The 21,575-nt window shown below is 42.9% G+C and overlaps 1 protein-coding gene across 2 annotated transcripts in view; it reads left to right on the forward strand.

Moving 5' to 3' along the window:
* LOC122166410 (protein spinster homolog 2-like) overlaps nt 1-21,575 on the forward strand; it is a 123,316-nt gene that overhangs the window by 89,465 nt on the left and 12,276 nt on the right. Inside the window, exons 10-12 of one of the 2 annotated variants that reach the window (XM_042830165.1) lie at nt 5,114-5,212; nt 15,607-15,770; nt 16,345-16,426. In XM_042830165.1, coding sequence (XP_042686099.1) covers nt 5,114-5,212; nt 15,607-15,770; nt 16,345-16,411 — 330 coding nt within the window. In that variant the 3' untranslated portion in view covers nt 16,412-16,426. The remainder of the gene's footprint in view (nt 1-5,113; nt 5,213-15,606; nt 15,771-16,344; nt 16,427-21,575) is intronic. The other variant, XM_042830166.1, reaches the window with a different exon arrangement.

Genomic DNA, 21,575 nt, shown 5'->3' on the forward strand with positions numbered 1-21,575 from the left:
TACCTCCTACCAATTTAGCTTTAGCATACTAGAGCTTGTCATAGGCTGTTTATTCTGTGCTTGCGTGAGTTTTGCAGCTTGTCCTGATTTCAAGGCTGATGCTGCCATTCATTCAGAGGTTCCTTAACGTTTAGACAGATGTGCAGTCTACGGACAGCTGCAGTGAGGAAGTTGTACTACAATACTTGTAGTTGCTCACCACTGCCTCCTGTCACATCCTGTCTTCTGCTGTGATGTTCCAAGGAGCTCCCAAATCTCCCCAGTCAAAACGAGCAGATCTTTTATATCCTCTGTAGCAGTGGCTGACACAGGTGAAGGCCTGGCCAGGGAACATCTGCCATCCTCCAGCAGTGGCTGTAACAGCAGCTCAGGCTGAGAGAGAACTGAAACTTCATCTTGCTATCTCAAGTTAAGCCCAAAAGACACTTTCATCCCAAACACTTCTTTATATCAAATGTGCTAAGGATGCTATTGTTATTCCACATTAATTACTGAGCTTTTCCATGTTGATTTCAATGTGCCTTCAGTAGGCTGTCACTTTTTAATAACTGTTACAGGGTTTGCCATCTGTTTTGTATGAGCAGCACTGAATAGTGAACTGCATTTTGCAGAGATGCATTTGTGGTTATATATATTGCTCTAGTGCACACAAGCAAACAACAAACAACTATAGAAATTACTGGAAGTAATTGGAAAAATATTCTTATTTGCAATTCTGCAAACACAGGAAATAAGCTAAAAGCATGTTAAAATTCAGATGTTGATAACTGATCCGAGCTCATAAGCTAGCTATTTTCTTGCCTTTTCAGACAAATGAACTGAGTGTCATGTATAATGCCCAGCTTAATACATTATCAGCATGAGTGGAATGGTAAAAGTGCAAATAAATAAATATACAAATAAATGTAAACATCCACTTAGATCAGTGCAAGCCTGCAAACAGATGGCCTGAAGTACATTCATATTACACAAGGGGTTTGAGAACATTTTTAGTCGGGCAACAGGTGAGAGCCAGGGCTAGAGCCTTGTTTGACAGCTCTTTAAGAAGCCTTAGCCAGAGAAATGTGTGGATATACTTCAGCGAGATACACTTTAAGTGTTTTGCAAATTAATTTCTACTGATTACTGTTTATTTGGCATAATCAGATGGGTATTTCTTCTTGCCCAAGGCTGGTAAGGAATATTAAAGCATTATTAGTGTAAGCCTAACAACACTTTTATCATATACAAAAATATGATCCTATTTTCATGGATAAAAAGCTTTCAATTCTGGCTGATTTCAGTGACAGCAGGCTTATGCCAAAAGTGAGCTTTTAAAAACTTCATCCCAAATGATTGTCACGGTTCTCCAAAGATTTGCACATCTCATGACTGCTTATGAACCCTATCTGGCAAGTTGGTAAGCAGCTTCAGAGCTTTTGCAAGTTTGATTTCCTTGGCAAAAGCCAGAATATTAACTAATTATCTTCAGATTGTCAGCTCTTCATAGTTTTGTGCTTCCATTGCTCTTCTGCTCTTGGTACTGTAGCTGCCTGCATGCAGTTTCTCAAACCGACTGCAGTAAAAGGTGCAGAGCTAGGTGTGATCAACTGTCAGCACTGCAGAATGTACTGCGCCACCTGAGATTTTAAATGGCTGATTATTGTTCCAAACACAGCTTTGTACAAAACAAGCCTTATTCACCTGAGCACAGCTCTCCAAATCTCCTCCCAGCCACATGCTCAGATGGTGCAGCAGTGTAGATCTTCCTTTAGACTTGAAACAAGCAAGGGTGCTACAACCCTGCTTTTTGTTTTTGCTTTTTGTTCTGCCTAGCGTCCCTTCAGATTAAAGACAATTATTTTTATGGTATAAAAAACTGTGTATTTTTACAGCTGACAAAACAGCATTTCCAGAAGTTTTCATTGCTTCTCTCAGTGTGCTTCACACATCAGTAATCTGTGAGTGCAGTAATTTACATTTTAGGGCAGGATGAGAAATGCTTATGAGTGAAGGCACACTCCCTTTGCAGACATTGCAGCCCAGCTCTGAGCAGGACAGCAGAATTTACCTCCTTAGCACATGGCCTTCTACTGGCAAAAGAGGGGTCTCTCTCTGTCTTTCCTACTATACTTATTTCAGACCAATCAGTTCTGTTGGATTCACTACAGGAAGGGAATGTCCACAGTAAACCATGGCCTTTCTGAACCTCTATTTCTGGAAGGGAGGTTTGCTGGAGCTGCTTGGTCAGCCTTCCTGCCCACCCTGTGTGCTGCCTGCATTGGAGCTTGAAGCCAGAGATGAGCCAGGGCAATCCACAGACATCCGCCAAGTCTGCTGTGGCTCTCCCACCTCCAGTTTCTGTGGGATGCTCAAACCAGGCTGTGGATGGCTTGAATTTAAGTCTATTTTAGCATCAGTATGCCCATTTAGAACTGTAATTTACTGCTGTCTTTCTAGAACAGTAGCTTATGTTTGCCACCAACTGCTTCCCATCTGAATAAAATGCTTTTAAAGCAAGGATAGGATGGAGTACTTTTTGGAGATGTTTTAGAGATGCTGGTTTAAGTCTTATTTCCTATCCAACATCTTTTTAGAGGAGGAAGAAATACCTCTTGTCCATTTGCTTGCTGTACATTGGGGTGGAGTTTTTTGGTTGTTTTTCTTTGCTTTTTGGCATTTGAATTCTGGGCTAAATTTACTACTTTTGGCAGTTTATAAACTGCATTGATGGTTTCAGCCATCATTAACTTCCTTAACTAGGCAAAGTGAAAACTTGTTGTAAATTGTACTGCTACTTGCAAAATTATTTATACGTACTACAGATGCACATGCAGAATTGTGTATAATTGTGTGTGTGTGTCTGTTTATGTGTACAAATATATACATACACACATATGATGCTGCTGTCATTCAAACTTCTTTCTCCAGTTGGCACGAATTCGCTGCCACTTGTTTGAAATGGTAAGTTTTGAATGCATTTGTGATTTCCTTAGTCATTTTGCTAAGAAAATTGATACGATATGGAGCCATGCAAGCTTTCTTCTCCAAATCACACAGTTTCTGTGATCTACACAGCTCAAGCCTCTTGAATTAGGCAGAGCATCACTTGATTTTCTCAAATGCCTTTTTCTCAAACAACTTGCAGAATGCTTCTCCTCTGCACCTGTGTGACACGGGCCCACGTGGGAAGAGCAGTTACTCACTATTTTTATCTCCTTTTGTCTCATGGCTCCAGGTTGCACCCATTACCTGAGGTCTTTGGGGAGCTGTAATGAATTGTGTGGCTCTCCTCCCCTTTCACAGTGTGACCTTCAGTATGTTTTTGTGCCTCTAATGAAGTCTAGCCCTTATCTTCCTCTTGGGATATCTGTGAGCCTTCGAGGCTGTTTTGAGCTCTCTGATGCACAAGGAGGACAGTATCAATATCCATAGCCAGGTGGCTGCTGTGGATCTGATCATTTGCTTGTCTGTTGCACCACAGGATTTTAACAGGGTATCCATTGGATGTGTGGTGTCAGAGCACATCAGCAGCATGCATTCACGGCTTTGTCAAACCAGTAACAGAAGAACTGGCAGGTCACTGTCAAAACACGTGCGTAAGACCCTAAGCAGAGGCATTTAATCCAATTTTACTCATCATTCCTAATTGTGTGTGCTTGGTAGAAGGTGAATCATTATAAAGAGGCTTGAATCCTCTTCTGCTGTGAATTTTCTGAGTGCTGTTTCTTTCCCTTTGTTATGGTTAGCTCTTTCTACTGCAGGCAGAGCCTGCAGACCTTCTCTGAGAGGATGTGATGAGCACTGAAGCAGTGCTTCAAATTCTGTGCCCTGAGATACATCACTGTCAAGCAATTAGTTCTCCCTAACTAAGACAGCTAAGGTAAATTCATCTCCACATCTCTAGCCAGAGACATGCCAGTCCTGCAATGCCAATTTAATTAATAAATGATTTCAGGAATACATTGCAGGAATTGACTGAAGCCTCGGAAGGCAGGACTTCCGAAAAAAAGAGGCAGTCTATCAAGAGCAAGTAGAGAAGAAAAAAGGGATTGTTGAACATATATGCAAACCAGAGTCCTTTCTGGCAGGGCAGAGAGCTCTCCAAAAAGAGGAGAACAGAAGAAGACAGAACAGGATTCAGTGCTCGGAAATGGAAACAAAGCTCGCTTGGATTTCGGAACCTTGTGAATTCTTTCTTGCTTTCAGCTTTTAGATCAAGACAGCATCAATTTCTGAAGTAGGAGATGTGAACATGGTGCAGTTGTTCTTAGCCAGCTTCTTTCACAGGTTTTCTGCAGGAGACAATTATTTTGCTTCTGAATTCACATTATAAATCAAAGACCCTTCGACAGAACCAGCGTTTGTTGTTCTGTTTTCTTTCGGTTTTACTTTCTAATCTTCAATTCCCTTCTATGGTTAGGTCTCTGTTTACTGCAAGCTCTGATCCCTTAGTGGGAAATAATTAATGTTTTTTGCTGATCCTGCATAGTCAGAATGATATTGCGTGACCTGGCTGAGGGTGTAATGTCCTGTTAGAGAACTGGAGGCCAAACTATAATATCCTGGCTCTGTGAAATTTCCCTAATGTGTCTTTGTAACCTTTCGGAAGTGTAATCCCATATTTTTGAGGGGAAAAAAAAAAGCTGCCAGAGATGGAATGGGAGGTGAGGATGCATGACCTTTCATGGGAAACCAAAGGATGTGTTGATTGTGGAAAGAATACAGTATCCAAGGTTACAGCAAAGGCCTTGTTCAGAAGGCTGGAGGTGCTGAGCAGGTTATTTGCTGCAGGCATCTTTGGGGTTCTTTCTCCCCATCAGACAAGCCAAAATACAGGCAGAGGAGCAATAGCAAAGTGCCTCATGGGTGATGTATTAAAATCCTTTGGAACCTGACTTGTCAGGCAAATCAGTGCTTTCAGTGCAGTTGAAAGCAAGGAGTAAAGACCAGACAGAGCTGCCTTTCCTGGACACCTGCTGTCAGGATGGCTAGAAAGCCAAAAGGAGTAGCAGAGCAATTGAACTCTACTGGAGTTTGTTTGTTCTGTCCTGGTTGTTAATTAAGCAGTACAAGAGAACAGGCTCTTCAGTTGCATTTCCTTATGTATTTGTTTCTATTTCCTTCTGTGCAGTATGTGGTCATCCCAACACGCCGTGCAACCGCCGTGGCCTTGCAGAGTTTCACTTCGCACCTTCTGGGAGATGCTGGCAGTCCTTATCTGATTGGATTTGTAAGTGCTCACGGTGGTTTTTGGTGGTATTGTTCGTCCATGTTTAGTTTTGCTTACTAACCGTTTATCTAACATGGGAGGTTAAGTGTGCTAGGGAAGGAAGGCCTGTATTTATCAGCAGAATGGAAGTGGAGCAGTGCAGTGCAACTTTTATATCTGCTTTTGTTATCTGTGGGCTGCAGTTCAAACTGGGGAGGACTACTTTTGCACAGGAAGTGAGCTTCCAAATCTGTTCAGCCTAGGTCTCTCAGACTTAATTTAAAGGGAAATTGGTTGCTTCTGTGGTATGGACAAAGGTATCTTAGAAATCAGATTGGAATAGTTGTATTTTAGCTGTCTTTTAAGGCAAGTAGCCTCCAGGTAGCAACCTGGAGCTGTTCTGACCCACTGATACTTTAAACACATGGTGTATGATAATAAATTCATGGCAGGATGTATATGTATATGTATATGGAGGATTCTTGGTATTCCTTTCTAGTGTGCATATTTTGTTTTTAATTAGTTGCATTCTTTTCTGTTGTTGCTGCTGTTGTTGGCATTGGTTTGACTCAAGACCTCTCTTATGAGACCATTACTAATGCAGAGAGAAACAAAAGACCCTGCTCCAAAAGCTAGCAATTGGAGAACATTCCTAGCTGAAGGTGTAAGGCTTGGGAAATCTAATGAGGAAAAGAAATCTAGATATACTGGAGTAATTCCTTTCCCTTGCACCCTTCTGTTGTGTTTAATGCAATGAGTTGCAGAGAATACAGATCATCGTTTATAAAATATAGCAGCTTCCTTGTAAAGTCTTAAGTGGCACAGCTTATGTTGTGTAGAAGGTGCTACAGTTTTCCAGTGATGTAACTGGGGTCTTAGTTTCGTCACTGGGGAGAGAGCTCAGATGAGCTCTTCCAGCTCAGCACTGCTCTGTGACACAGCTGCTTGCTGCTGTGGAACTTACTTTTTATTTTTAACCACCATTTCTATTCTACTAATCCCCTGGACATTGGTGAGTGTATACAATCATATTTATTTATATTTTATATATATATGTATAATATTTACTCTTGAATGCCAGTTCTCAAAACCAATATAGTTGCTCTACAGCCCTCTGAAGCTTACACGAACGTACAAATATATATAAGGCTGAATGGATCAAAGGAATGAGAACTATCTCAAGAGAATAAATAAATACAATTTGGCTTAGTCTTTATTTACTTCAATATTCTGGGCACCCCAGGAGAAATGGTCTTATTTTAGAAAGTATTTGAAAGTCACAAGAACAAATGAATCACTGGGAGATTTGGCTCTGTGCAGGCAGACAGCACGGGAGAATGGCAGGAAGAAAATGGAGTGGGGAGGGCTGCATGCATGGGGACCAGCGGTGGTGAGGGGCAGGGTCTGAGATGCACTGAGGCTCCCAGGTGACTGCTGCGTATTTGTTCTTTTGATTGCATAAAGGACACATCCAGGAGGACCCGGAATGATTGCAATTAATCTTGAAAGTTGCCTAGGGCTCTTTGGTGTCACAGATAGAAAAGGACTTTGGTTGTAGAAATAACGCGTCTTGCCCTTCTGGTATTCAGAGAGCAAGCAAGTTATGATTTACTTAAGGATGCCTGCTGAAATTTGCTAAAACCCAATTTAATGGCTGCCTTGGGCTGCCTTTAGATTTGGAAAATATTAATTATGATTTTGAATTACTCTTTTCTAAAGCTGTAGTTATTGGGCAGTTCTTGCCTGGAAGGAGGGTATCCAAGTGCAATCTTTCTTGGCAGGGAGCAGGAGGGAAGGGCTCATGTCACAGAAGGCACCAGCATCCATTTCTGTGGCTCTGGAAGGCTTGGCTGACTCATGCTCCCTGTGCTACTTGGACTGAAAGGTCAGCTGGAGCTTTCCAATGCCACAGAAAATTCAGCCTCCTCATCACTCAGGGTGCATCTGAGATCCTCAAGGTCTGCCATTTCTTCTGACTGATTACAAATCCCACTTGCAGCTCTCTCACTCAGCAAGCAGTGTTTGGATCCAGATACGGCTGAAATCTTACAGAGTACTGGGGAGTTCACAGTGAGATTCCTTCCAGCATTGCTCTTAGTAAGGAACTGGATACCCATGTCCTTGAACAACTAAGCTGTGTCAGCCAGTTGTCTGTGTTTGCTGGCTACCAATAGAAGTCCTATTGATCTTACAATCCTCATATAGAGCACTGAAGGTACTTAACAGCTGCAGGCCTACATCTGTGATTGCTCCCTTGCTCTGTGTCATGCCATAAAAGTTGAAGGTCAGACTCAGGTTTTTCTATTATCTCCCACGCTTCCAAATCTTGCTGTACAGCTGCATCTGATGACTGCTTTGTGTTTTGGCAGCTTCTTACAATTACCAAAAGTGCCAGATATATGTTAGTGTTTAAAGCTAGATGGAAGAAAGTGTATATGTGTGGCTGGTTTTCATGTCTATAAATATCAATAACCTTTCCAATGGTAAAAAGTATTAAGGTTTTCTTACAAAGCAGCTATGCAAATACAGTTCTAGGGTAGCAGCTGTAATTTGCAAAGGTTTTCCTGCCTGTTAAGCACTGAGATCAATTACTATAAATCAGTGCTGCCTCTCCATTCACAAATAAGAATAGGCACCGCTGCAGTATTTCAGTAGATGTAATAATTTTCATTCCTAGATATCTGTAACTTTCTCAGGACCTTTGTGATAATCTGCAGAATTTAAATAATTTCCATTTAATGGCTTGGGGTGTAACTCTGTACTTTGTTCTTGAGGTAATTTCAGCTTTCTGTGCATTTGACCTCCGTATCTTAGGGCTCTTTCTTTCCTTCCTCGGTGTGTGTCAAGCACTGTCCAACAGTGCTTTCCTCATCCAGGCTTGCCTTGCTGCTAGCCTTGGCTGTAGTTAGAAGTAGGCACCTGCTGCAGGCTTTGCTCTCTCCAAATGTGCCAGAGAAACTGCTGTTGGGGGCACATGCTGTCCTGGCTGCTCTGCTGCTTTGCCTATTCCGTTAACTTGCTGCTTTGTTAAATTCTTCCACATCTTCCCTCTGCAACCACATCAGGTCTAGGGATTGAAACCTGCCTATTTCTGTCACTTGGCAGCATCAGCACGTGTGGAATGGTGTGTTAAAGTGCCAGGGGTCAGTATCTTTCCACCTTTTGGTGGGTTGAAAGCTTCTCCCCAAATCCACTTAGTGTGGTGCCCACCTGTCCTTGTCTCCCTGCTCACTACTTCTAGAGATCTGCTGAGGAGCACAGCCTCCAACCACTTCAGCTAGAGTAGGGACAGCATTGCTCTGCAATTGTGCTCAGGCTGGGCTTGTTGCTCTGTGTGCTGTAGGTCATGCAGAAGCTCTCTCCATCGGTCCATCTACAATTTTATGAATAAGCAAATCAGTTGTCACCCTTCACTTTTCTCCCTTCCCCATCTTTCTTATGTGAGTAGGTCAATAAACAAGGTCTAATGAGCTACTTAAATAGCAAGAATGCTAATGACCTTCCTTTAGCAAGTAGTTAGGAGAACGGTGTTAATTATCATTGTTGCAGAGTATCAAGAAGGCACATAAGCATTTGATTAGGGACAACTCGAAAAAGTGTACTAAATGCAGTAGCTGAGATATTAATTTCATAAAAGTTGTAATTGGAGGCGCAGACAGAACAGCCCTCTTGTGCCAATTTGAAACATCTTATTGTGGATTTGCTTACAACGATGTTTATCCATCCTGGTAAATGCTATATATGTATAAAAAGTAGTTCTGCATGAAAAGACTTGCCTGTTTGAAGAAGCTGAACTTCTGCATTATGGTTTAAAATTAATATTTCGTAGTTCAAAGTGCTGTGGCTGCTCCTGAGCAGATCTGTGGACATGGTTACTCATGGTTCTTTCCTGGTTAGCCTGCTGTGTTAAAACAGGCCACTGGTTTGCTGGGGCTCAAATCCACACTTGTCTGACTTGCTTAAAAACAAGGCACTGGAATGAAGTGGATTGTTGTGATGTGATGCTGCAGTCTGGGCTTTTAGTCCGAGTTTGACCTGTACAGCCATTCCTCAAATACAGCCCATTATGTGCTTGCTGGTGATTACGTAGTGCTGTCTCTTCTGCCAAAGCAGGGTGTGAGATGAACTTTAGTTCAAAAAGGCAAAGAATATCCTGCAAGATAAGTGTGCAAATTATTCTCCCAGCATCACTCTTTTATGGACAATTAGGAGATATTCCACTGCTGTTGTGCAATAAAGGATGGAGGAGAGGTCTCAGTCCTGTTGCCTGCAGCATGTCACGTTACAGGAAAGCCACCTCCATTTTTGCCAAAGATGCTTTTCAGTGAGTACTTACTCATTTTTCAGGGCTTGCTTTCTATGAGGCAGAATGAAGTTTTCAGTGAACATTCCTTCTAACAATGAATCAAATCCTCTGGGCACTGCATTTGAGGGAACATTGCATTTATCCAGATTTCTTTCCCTTCTTGTGATCATGAATAGCATGAACAGAAGAGGGTGCTTTCCCATGATGGAGATCTTGGTACTTCACCTGATGAAGACAGAAGATGGCATGTGATATACTTTCATGTTTTTGATTGTTCTTGTTTCTGTAGCAATTGCCAGCTGCTTGGGTGGACTTCTGTAACCCAAAGAGGATCAGTCATCCTGCAGAGTCTTCCCCCATATTAATGCATGTGACTGTGGAGGGTAAAATGGGACTTGCTCTTGCAGTCCAACATCTTTCACCCAGAGGGTGGTGAGGCACTGGAACAGGCTGCCCAAGGAGGCTGTGGATGCCCCATCCCTGCAGGCATTCAAGGCCAGGCTGGATGTGGCTCTGGGCAGCCTGGGCTGCTGGTTGGCGACCTGCACACAGCAGGAGGTTGGAACTGGATGAGCACTGTGCTCCTTTGCATCCCAGGCCATTCTATTCTATCTGATGTTGGAAAGGAAATACTGCAAGAAAAGGAGCCCCCAGTCCCTCATCCTTATTAGCAGTTTCTTCAAGCAGTAACTTTACATTGAGAGCTTGCTCCATGGCATGGCTGTCAGATGCAAAAACAAAAAAAAAGAAAAGGAAAAAAAGAAGAATTAACTGGAAATCAATCCACACAGGATTTATCTGGTTGCAATGAGCTGACAAGCTTTCTACTCTTTCTGACTCAGCAACAAACAAGATTTAAATCTGCCCTAAAAAAACCCAGATGACTTTGCCAAGGGTTCACAGCCTGTTAATGCAGGTTTTTTTGTTTGTTTTTTTGTTGTTTCTTTTTTTCCCCACAGTTTCTGTGTACCTGTCATTTTCTGCAACTTTGATTGGAACTGCAGGTTCTCAGTACTAGTGATAAATGGACAGTAACATTATGTAAAAGTACCTCATTAAATGAAGTTCCATTCAAGCATTTCATGCTCTGTCCCATCTGCTCTTTTTCAGTGTGGTAAAAATCTTTCCCACCTGGTTCTTTCTCAAGTTACCAAGGACCTTGTAAACTCCCAACATGGACACACAGTTTTCATGGTGCTGGGCATGTTTCAGAATGAGATGTCTGCTTTGTGCAAGTGCTTCTTGCTGCTGATTCACAAGCATTATGTTGTTGCAGTGAGCAGCAGGGAAGATGGTGATGGATATCCATTCTGCAAGGAAATTAGTGTGCAGAGAGCAGCTGATCCTCACAGGAAAGCATTAAGAGGTGCCTTGTGCCCTATTTGCACAAGGAATGAGCAATAGCAGTGTAAATCATCCCAATCCTAGCTAAGTACCACTGCGGTTGGGACTGTGCTTATAAAACACTTTTGGATTAGTGTTCACCCTCCTGAGGCAGTAGCAGCACCATGCACAGGTCTGGACAGCCACACTGGCTGTGCCCACTTGCTGCTGGCACAGAGCTCATGCATGGACAGTGCAGCAGCACAACCCCACGCTGTGACCCATTAGAAGCTCATCTGCTTCATGACTTCCCCTCCTGGGACGTCCAGCCACATGAGGGGCCTGTGCCCCTCTCAGCTGCTAAAAGCTTTGCTCTCACATTGCTGTCCTCTGCCACAGACCTGATTTCTACAGGTAAGTGGGCATCACCCAGCGCTGCACATTTCAGTTCTTTGCCATGTTTCTTGATTCCATGTCCATTGTACAAGGCATCTCCTGCTGGGAGGGAAGAAAGTCCAGTGTTCCCTGACAAAATCCCAGTGCAGACTGGACCTGAAGAGATAGGACATGAAGAAAATAGAGTTTTGAACCTCTCCTGTTGTTCAGGGCAAAAGTCTGGAGGCAAGTGCTGCTCTAGTACCAACAGACATACCAAGTCCATTTGTTAGCTTAAAAAGTGGAACCTTTGACTGAGTGTTCTAACTTTCTGTGGCCCGTTCAAGGAAGCACTCTGTTAATCTTAGAAGGAATGCAAGTAAACAGATGAGCAGTCCAGGAATTCTTGTTATGGGTCATGCAGTCCCAGGTACCATGGGATACAGGCTGTCACCATCCCCACAGCAAATCTGGTTGTGATCCCAGAAGGACACAATTAAGATTAACAGGATGTTCTGCCTTTTTAATCTCCATCATCCAGACATGCCAATGTTAAAATTGAAATTACTTTCAGAACGTAATTGCTTTTATCTTTCTACAGTTTTCAGAGCTAGTATCAAAATGGTTTGCTTTACTTCCTTTTTCACAACGTGTCTCTCACATTATTTAGCACAGTACATGAATGCTTTTTCTCCCCTACAGGCCCAGAAAATTATTTACTTTTTCTTTATAAAATCCCTTAGTTTTTTTTTCCAGTCTTCATTTTCCTGTTATATTTTGATTTTAAAAAGTGATCAGAGAAACCTTTCACATGCATCTCTGAATTCAGAAAGGGTGAGCCCCAAAATCTGTGAGGTTACCAGGAATGCTGTGGTAAGAAAATGTGCTGAAGAGGTGAACCAGAGAGAACCTGGCCTGTACCAAACTGGTAATAGTAAAAATCAGACACTGCAGAGGAAATATCCTTTCATGTAGCAAGACTGGTGCCCAAGGAGTGAAATCAGAAATTTAGAAAAATCAAGCAATTGCAGAGAAATTGAGATGTACTGTTCAGCAAATAAGACAAGGCAGCTGAAATGATTTCAAAGATGCTACCATCACATTGTATAGTAAGGGCATCTGTAACTGAGCTGCTCGTGCTGTCTGGTGGTAGAGTATCATAGGAGCAAGCTGTATTTCTGTAGGCTTCAGAGAAACGCAACGAAGTTTCAGCTTTTCCTTCACTGTCTTCTGCACTCAGACTGAGACACAGTCAGAGGTTTGGGTTGTGCTGGATCAGCCTGCTGGAGCCGAACTGCTGTTCTCTGGGAAGTGGGCATTTCCTCTGATGGACTGCAGCCAGGGACTGCCGCCCACTGAACACATGTCGTTTGTGCTGGGTGATCAAATGCCGTCAGCTGAAGTTATTTAGCTAAGTCATTCCTCTTGATCTCAGGTCTGTGTTGTGAGGGAAAAAACAGTTAGTGTGTTGATGGGAAGTTTCATGCTTAGGATGATATCAAATACTTGCAGAACTTGCAAAGCAGCAGCAGGACTCACTGATTTTCTACCCCCAGGTTTCAGATAAAGGTTTTTTAAGTTTTTTTTCTTTTGCCAGTTAACAAGTGACAAAGCAAAAAAAGAATCCCATACATGACTCTGTGCTGAAGAACTGGCACTGACTTGCATGCATGCATCACCCAATTTTGTTACTTGTGATAGAGGGAAGACACTGAATACAATGAGAGATTGGGTCTTGCCAACTCAGTGCTATCATTTCAAGGAATCTGAAAGCCAAAAATTGGCAAGGCAGTGTAGATCATTTGGCAAACAGTATGTCATTCTTGGAGCACAAGTCTGTAATTATGTCCTGTGTCCTTCAGAGAAGAGATGTCAAAGTTCCAGTCTGAGCAGGTGGCTTGTAGCTGAGTAGAGCAAAACAACACAGAACAGTGACTGTAAGTTAACAGCAAAAACAATATCTGAGCCCTGATAAAAATTCCAGAATTAAGAGATGGGTGTGGGGGTTATACAGAACCTGGATGAGAAAGCCATGTGGCTTGATGGGTGGAATTGTATCTCAGATAGGGGGAAACACTGCTGATCCTACAGTGCACACTTACAGAGCATGGAGGGTTAAAAGTGACAAAGGCAGCAGATTCAGTGTTAACGAGGTCTCTTGGTACAAAAGGTCAGTATGGTGCTTTAGGAAGAACAGAGCAGAGCAAGGTGTGTTGGGAGCTTTATTTATTGGAGTCTTTACATTTTCAAAGCTGCTTTTTAGCCCGGAATGTCACATCATCCATGCCTAGCTTTTCATCATCTGTTGGTGATTTATCATGTCAATTTGTTGAGTGATTTATTGTCTGGTCCTTTTGGAGGATAAATGTATCCATTTCCAATAATGAAATTTCTCAATTCTATTGTAGAATAGCCTCAGTTCTGGCTGTTGTACACAGAGGGGCTTGATTCAATGTGGAACTGTGGCTCATAATGAAGCATAAGGGAAACGTTGGCAACCAAGGTCTCTGAATACAAGAGGGAATAAATTACCAACTGAGCTCCCTGTCTTATGAGTGCAGTGCATGTTCTGTTGATTTCCTATGGGTGTGTTCTGTTCATGTTCAAGACTTTCTGCTATGTTTAATAAGTCTCTCAGACTTACAGCCACTGTTGTTTGCTTTTCAATCAAAGGACTTGTTTATCCATTGGTTCCCACTTGAGACTTGGTGATAATGCTCTTGTTTTTCCTCGTGTGTGTTATATACTGTGAATTAAGTTCTCTTTGAGTGGTCAGGAACACTTCCTTAGCCTATATCCCATGCACTGAAATTTTCTCCTCCAACTTTATAGAGCAGGGAATGAAGCAGTGAAATCTGGCCAAAAAATCATTTCCTTAGAAACGCTCTTCTGGTGCTTATTCACTCATCACTGCTTGACATTGCCCCTTCGTAACAGTCCTCTACTCTTTTGTGTGCGGAGCAGCTTCACCTCCTGCATCAGGCTGGTTGCTTCTCCTTTCCTTAGCTCTTATCAGGAGCCAGGCTGAGCAGTGAGAAGGTTATTAAAACTCCGAGGCTGTCAGTGCTCCAAAGTGCCTCCATCCTTCTGTGACCTTCTGTTGATCTTAGCATCTGTAAGGCATCTCTGAACACATTTACCTGCCAGGTCAATGCAATTGGCTGCGGTGCAGGGCTGTGAACAGGTGATTTCTCCTGGGTGTGACATTTTCTCACTTCATTTAGTTGTTTCTTTAGATGTAAGCTCTCAATGTTGGATTTTGCTTGTAGTTTGTGCCACCCTTTTCATTAGCAATAGTGTGGCTGTTTAGGAGATGCTGGCTGGTCAAGCCTGGACTATTTCTGGAATTGATTTGTGTGTGTGCACAGCAGTAGGATTTTATAGTGCAAATTCCCTGCAGTCTTTTGGTGTAAAGAAGTATTTCTGTCTCAACAAAAGGAGCAGAACTGGACATTTAAATACATAATGCCTTGAGAGCTGCTACTGCTGTTGATTTATAGAGTGGCAAGTTTTTTGCTGGACAGGAAATATTAAAATGTGATTGTTTTAGCTACAGACACTCATTAAATAATACTGAGTTGTAGCAAAAGCTTTTCATAATGAATTAAACACTGCCACTGCATGCCGCTTCTCCTTTGTGTCAGTGCACACTCGTGTTCACTTTCAGATAATTATGCTTTTTTACTGTCAGAAGATACAGGTTGCCTCATCCCATGAACTCAGTGGTGTGTGGTTGTTTGGACCTCGTGTACCAGGCCTGGTCTAAGCCTGGGGGCAGAGAGCAGAAAGTTTGTGAGAGTAGATGAGGGAATGAGGCCCGTGCCTCAGATAAAACTACATGCAAGGTCTGCCTCTGAAAAGCAAATGCGACCCGTGGGTTTTGTTCCATGAAAGACATTTCCACCATCCCACTCAACACAAAGGAAAGGAGTTCAATACCTCCTTTTGCTGAAAGGCAGGTAAAGATGTAGGAGTAAGTGAGACTTCAGAGAAATTGCAGAAGATTGATCACTACCTCAGTGAGCAAGCAATGCTGGTGAGGCAGCATCAGCACACCAGGAGGCCTGCTCAGTACAGCAAGGTTGGACACCCACTGGTTCAGTCACTGAGGTAGGCAGGGAGAAGATGGAGGGGGGTGTGGGAAGACTAACAGCTCAGGCAGAGAGTGACAGGGTGAGAAGAACCCCTGCCGTGCTGCTCACAGTGTGAGTTGCCCAGGCTCCAGAGTGCAGAATGATGGCGTGTGGAAGGCTAAAGCATAGAGGACACTCAGCCTCTTCTGAACAAAGTCTTCCATTTTAAACTGTGTGCATATGTTTAGTAGGTGGTGGTTGTTGGAGCTGTGTTCCCTCAACATTATAATGTCTGTTTTCATCTAAGTGACTAATTTTTTTTTGCACTTCTCTTGCAGATCTCAGATCTGATACGACAAAGCACAAAGGAGTCCCCGCTCTGGGAGTTCCTCAGCTTGGGGTATGCACTCATGCTCTGCCCATTTGTCGTTGTCCTAGGAGGGATGTTTTTCCTGGCCACAGCCCTATTCTTCCTCAGTGACCGAGCCAAAGCTGAACAACAGTGAGTAACCTGGCAATTGCAAATGGGGAGGTACCAAAGCCTGTATTCTTTCTTGAACATTATGCTTGTACTCTTTCCTTGGGCCTTGGTCCCTCCAGGTAAAGGATGTTGGGTTGTATGCAAAGAACCTCAGCTCAGCAAAGTGCATGAGGCTGCACGAAGCACAGGGGCTTGTGTCAAGCTGGCTGGGCATCCTTTACATGCTTCTGCTCTGGTGGATCTCAGTTACTGGCCTTATGGCCTGGAGGGGAGCACAGTACTTGAGATCACTGATCCCTTTTACCCTTGCGTGAGCATGCACAGACCAGGCCATCTGTGGTGAGGGGTTGCTGTGTGCTGGCACCTGTAGACTGCTAGGTGAAGAGCAGTAGATACCTCACAGAGCTTGGTGGTCAATTTTAACACACGGTCCCATCTCAGACCCTCGTACCATGCTCACTACCTCCAATACACCGGACAAGCACAGAAGGAAGAAAGCTGTGTATGTGGGGACGTAAGTGCTCAAGGCTCGCTGTGCTGATAGTATTTCCCAGTCCCTTATTGCAGCTTTTTAAAAAAAGCTACTGTTTTTCAGTAATGAAACCGATTCGGACCACCTCACGGTTGGCAACTACAGTAATTCGGAAGACGCTTCCACATGATACACACACTGCTGGGTTAGTCTCTTTCTCATAATTGTTGAACAGTAGAGTATCTGTGTATAACATCATGCTGAATATGGGGCAGGTGACTGGTTTGGTGTTGACTGGAAGTTGCCTTTGCCTTGCTTCCGCTGGGAGGAGGAAGAGGTTCTTGTGACGTGGTTGAGAGGCATTTGCATTGATTCAAGAAAAACAGCTTAGATGTGCTCTCGAGAAGTCAGTGCTGCATCCACATCGGAGTGAACTTTGTGTGACTGAGTTTGCCTGTGTAAATCTTGCTACACAGGTTGTATTGGATTGATGACACAGATGTAGACATGTGGGGCAGAAGATCATAATGTGGATATGTTAGCAGCCTATGGCAGTTCTGCAGACAAAGAGAGCAGGATATGCTTTGCTCTATGTTGAACTAAGTGGCTCTGGCAAGTCACTGTCACTAGATATGATACAGCTACAAGGAAAGTAAGGTGTTTGGAGTTGACATAAGTGTATAAACAGTTTGGGTGTTATTCTCTGGCTCGCACTGTCATATCCATTGAGTGCAGGAGATTTGGAAGCAGTGTCATCAATAGTGTTTGTGTCCCTCTAAGAGCAGTTCTGTCTTCCTCTTACTAACACATACAAATACCAGAAAAAGGAAAGTTTTCCACTTCCTGGTGACCATAAGTATCTATTTCACCTGTAGTGAAGTGTTAAAACATGCTGCAGAGAACAAAACATCACCTGTGTATCTGGTAAGGAGGTTAAGTCTTGCTCAGTTGAACTTCAGTGAGGCTTTGTGGATGACTGGTTTGCTATCATCTGCAAATAAAGGCTTTAAGCTGCAGTAACTGAAGCTAGATGTTAGAGGTTAGGAAGATCTGCTTTATGAGAAAGAAGAGGTAGATGGTACAGCAGATTTTCTGGAGAAAACATGAAACCTGTTTGAGTTCCTGAAGGCCTCCCATGCCTGCAGAGCCAGGAGGATGGCAGCTCTCTGGCTGCCTTCCAGCTCCTCTCCTGTAGTGGCAGAAATGAGCTGTATATGCAAGTTTATTAACGATCCCTTGGGGACATGGCAAGATGAACAGAAGTTTCTAGGTGCTCAAGGTGACTTTTTTTTGCAGCAGCAGGGAGCCAAAAGTTCAATTCGTTGATAAAATAGTAAGTGGCAGAGAGATCATGTCTCACTGTTCTCCTTTTTTCCTACACAGATGTGTTCACTTTTGTCTATTGCTGTAGACAGCCTGAGCAGATTTGGTTATGTCAAAATCATACCAGCTTTCCCACCAGTCACTGGTCCACTGAGTGAAGAAACTTACCTAGTTAGGCTTCAGACTTGTTTTTGCTCCACTTTCTGCATCTTTCAGTTGCCTGATTTGATTCACGTTCATTTATGAACTTGTATTACACATTCACTGATCCTACACGTGCTATAGCAAACTGTCTCAGATACAGAGGGACAACAGTTGTCATAAATAACAGCTAACAAAATGATTTCTCTCTGCTGCACTCTTTCTAGATATGCCCACTCCCATGTTAAAAATATTCTGTCATCTTACCATCAGATTCCTGGAGAGTGCAGCTTCACTCAAGTTTGACACATTGCTGAACAGTGAGGCAGTATCTTTATAAGGGCTGGCAACTGCTGAGTGAGGCTTCTGCCCGTGCCATGTGCAGTGGGATCTGTGCTGTCAACTGGGTCCTGTCTGCCACTGCTGAGAGGTTCACTGGTCTCCTTGGAAGAATTTATGGGGGAGGATTTGTTATTAGCTGCATGCTTTCCTGGGAGAGAAAAGACAACTGGGTGCTTTGCTATTAGCAGCCTACAGCTCCGTGCTGGATTTAAACCCAACGTCCAGCTCCCACCTATCTGACAGGCCATCTGTACTTGGCACTGCACACCTTTGGCAAGGATAGCTCTCTGCCTGGCCAATCCTCTCTCATATCCTACCTATTATTCACTGGATATGGGGGAATTTCTTCTTCAAGATGCCGTATTTTCTCTCTGCAGTCAGTCGTGCTGCTCAGGCGACAGGACTTGGAAATGTGCTTTGCCAAAAGAAATCAATTAACCTGCAGGAATCGCAAACACTGGTGTCACATGCCAGAGATTAAACTCGTTTATCACCAGTAGGGTCAGGGCACACAGGCCAGATGTCACCGACCTGTCCAATGAACTAATATGGAAGCAAAGAAGGGTAACACTGCTCTCTGCAGCCTTGCTCTGCCTATGGAAATGAAGCTTTCTCTGCTTCAAATCAATGCTTCTATGAAAAGTAGTTTAGATGTTTTTTCATTTGTTTCTTCCTGTCTGTAATGCTCTCTGGGTGTTTGCTTTGAGATAATTTCTTCTTCCAGGCAGGACAGCATACCAGCATAGCAACCACACTTTCCTGTAAAGCTTTTTCCAGTTTCCACCACACTTCCTTTCAAAAACAGAATTTCCAGGCTTTCAATGCCTAATGGTGTTTTTACACTACTTTTGTCACTGCCACAATTCTTGGCATATTTTGAGCATTACTTTTTTAGCACAGGAATTCCAATCAACAAGGATGCCCCTCTCACAAAAACACTCAGGAAAAAAAAATTCTTTGTACAGCAACTCTTTTCTTAAAAACTCCTGATTCTTTTGCTGTGACCTTCAGCCTGTCTTAGGAGCCTGACAGCTTAAATAGGCTTTTAGTCAGTTTAGGACTAGCAGAGAACACAACACAGTACTTCACTCCTTAATGTAATCCACTCATTTTTGGTGCAATTTTAAAAACACAAATTTACCCCCACTCTTCTAAAGTGATAAGAGACAGAAAATGGTTAGAGAATGGTCTCTGTGAGAGCTCTTGTGCACTAGAAATGATAAACAGACAAGTTCTTTTTGAAACCACTCACCTGCAATCACTGCTGTGATTTCACTTGCCTACCCTGTTTGCACATCCAGTTCTGGAATATTGTGGTGGAGGGTTCAAGCCCTCATGTTTTCTTGCCAAACATGACTACATTTGTAGTGTTTGTGACATTCAAGTCATAGTTGGAGATGCCCTGGAGAACAGCGTGTACAAATAGAGTATCTTGCCATGGCAGAGCCCTGCATAAACCCATCAGCAATCTGATGGCCTCACTGTTATTCCCCAGCTCCATCACTGGTATCTGGGCAGCTCTAGCAGGTTATCAGCCAGAAGGCAACTTCCAGAGCACCTGGGGTATTGCACATGTTGGAAGCAAGAGCTCAGCACTGCTCAGAACTGCAGCTGCAGTCTGTCCTCTCCCTTGCTCATAATGCAGGTAACTTGAAAAAACAGAGATTCACCCTGGAGTTGTAGAAGAAATGCCTGCAATAGTACTTATTAGAAGCAGTGGCTTCACTATTAATTAGGAAGAATGTGCTCTTTTCATTAGGTAAAGTGAAAAAGTCCTTTCCCCAAGCTCTGACAACTTTCAGGTGCCAGGGCATATAAATCACTGTAATGTAATTATCATGTAGCAGGATGCTTTTCTGGGCAGCCAATGTGAGTGTTGAGCCTCTGGAGTTTTGCTGTACAATGATTCTCTGTTTCTGTACAGGCACAGACCTGTGGGACCCCTGATGCTCTGCAGCAGGCACAAGTGATCCTACAATCCAGGGTCCTGTCTCCCATGATGTCCACATCCAGTTGTTTCTGAGGGAAAACCCAAATTCACCTCCATTTTTTTTATGAGAAAGATTGCTCTGTTCAGGTATAGAATAATCTATCCCCAGAAGGGCTTTTTTTCTATATCAATTTTTATTTAATCACTGGTTCTATAGCAGGAGAGGTGAGATTTTCTATTCTTTCCTGTGCCCACCCAGAGGTACAGCTGGATATCCAAGGTTTATTACTGTTCTGTCCCTCTCTGCATCCTTCATGATATATGCTGGGTATTTTTGCCAAATATACAGCAATGCAGATCAGGCAGCAGGATGCAACTGCAGTATATATCTCTGGCACAGATACAAACAGGAATAAATAGCTGCATTGATGCAGATGGTCAGAACAAAAGAATGTAGGTATTTAGCTAGCTGCCACCCATCACTTCAGAGAGATCTGCAAGCATAAATGGTTTGCCTGTTTGTTGTTTCCATGACTAGTAAAGGTTCAGGCTGCTTGTATGGCTCTAGCAGGTCTTTCTTCTTTCATAAAATTAAACATTTCATTAAAAAAAAAAAAAAAAAGCACCTTTGATCAGATGTGGGAACGCCAGCTGAGCAGCAGTTGGTAATTAACATTTGACTTTAAAAGTGGTGGGCAAACCATTGGAAAGAAAAAGCTAACTACAGACCATGTAGTGAAAGACACAGAAAGAACAACTCCTAGTTGCATCTTTTCTGCTGTCTTAAACACAGCAAATCTGAAAATTACATTACAGGAAAAATGAGAATAATCCATTTTCAGACTGTCTTCTGCCTCACATCAGGCTTATTTTTAGCCTTTTCTAGAACTACATATAAAATGATCTCCCAGTTCTCCTGTTGCAGCAATTTGAAAGTGTCTGACCTTATTTTTGCTTTGCAGATTCTATTTTGTGGGGCAGAGAAGGGCCTCACAGCATTGTCAACCTTCTTTTCTCTGATTTTTGTGTGGCAGCAGTTAGAGACAGAAAGGAACCTGTGAAATAACCTCATGTTGTTGTCAGCACAGCAGAAACCCCTCCGTTAATAGTGTAACAGGTACAGCTGGTGTGCTGGACTGGTGCACGGCGCGTCCCATTCTGGTCGTCTGCATTACTAAGACAAATATGCCCTCCATTAAATATTTTAGGATCCTTTGCAAGGTTACCTTGCTTAAAGGAGCTGGACAGAATGCTTTTTGAGCTCAGGTAAGATGCCCTTAGCCTTTTGAAAGTGTACCAATCTGTAGTAAAAAAAGCCCCAGCAAAGAGGTTAGGTTGCAGTGTTGCGATGATGAAGGAAGAGAGGCAAGTCACACAAACAGTATTCATAGACTGCAGATGGAATAGGATTAGACAATTAGATGGTTTATATGGAAACGCTGGGTTAGGAATATGAAGAGGTGGTGAAAATAGCAGTAGTTTTTTTTACTGGTAGAAAAAACCTGCTTGTAAAACTGTTTTTTTTTTCTCCCCTGCTTACTAGCCATGTTTGTAAATCCATAGATGGAGCTAGCAGATACAAGAATGCAACGGCTTGGACCAGCTGAATTTTAAATAC

This window comes from Centrocercus urophasianus, unplaced genomic scaffold, assembly GCF_019232065.1.
Source record: "Centrocercus urophasianus isolate 14NV4802_14NV808 unplaced genomic scaffold, USGS_Curo_1.0 seq_33, whole genome shotgun sequence".
NCBI lineage: Eukaryota > Metazoa > Chordata > Aves > Galliformes > Phasianidae > Centrocercus > Centrocercus urophasianus.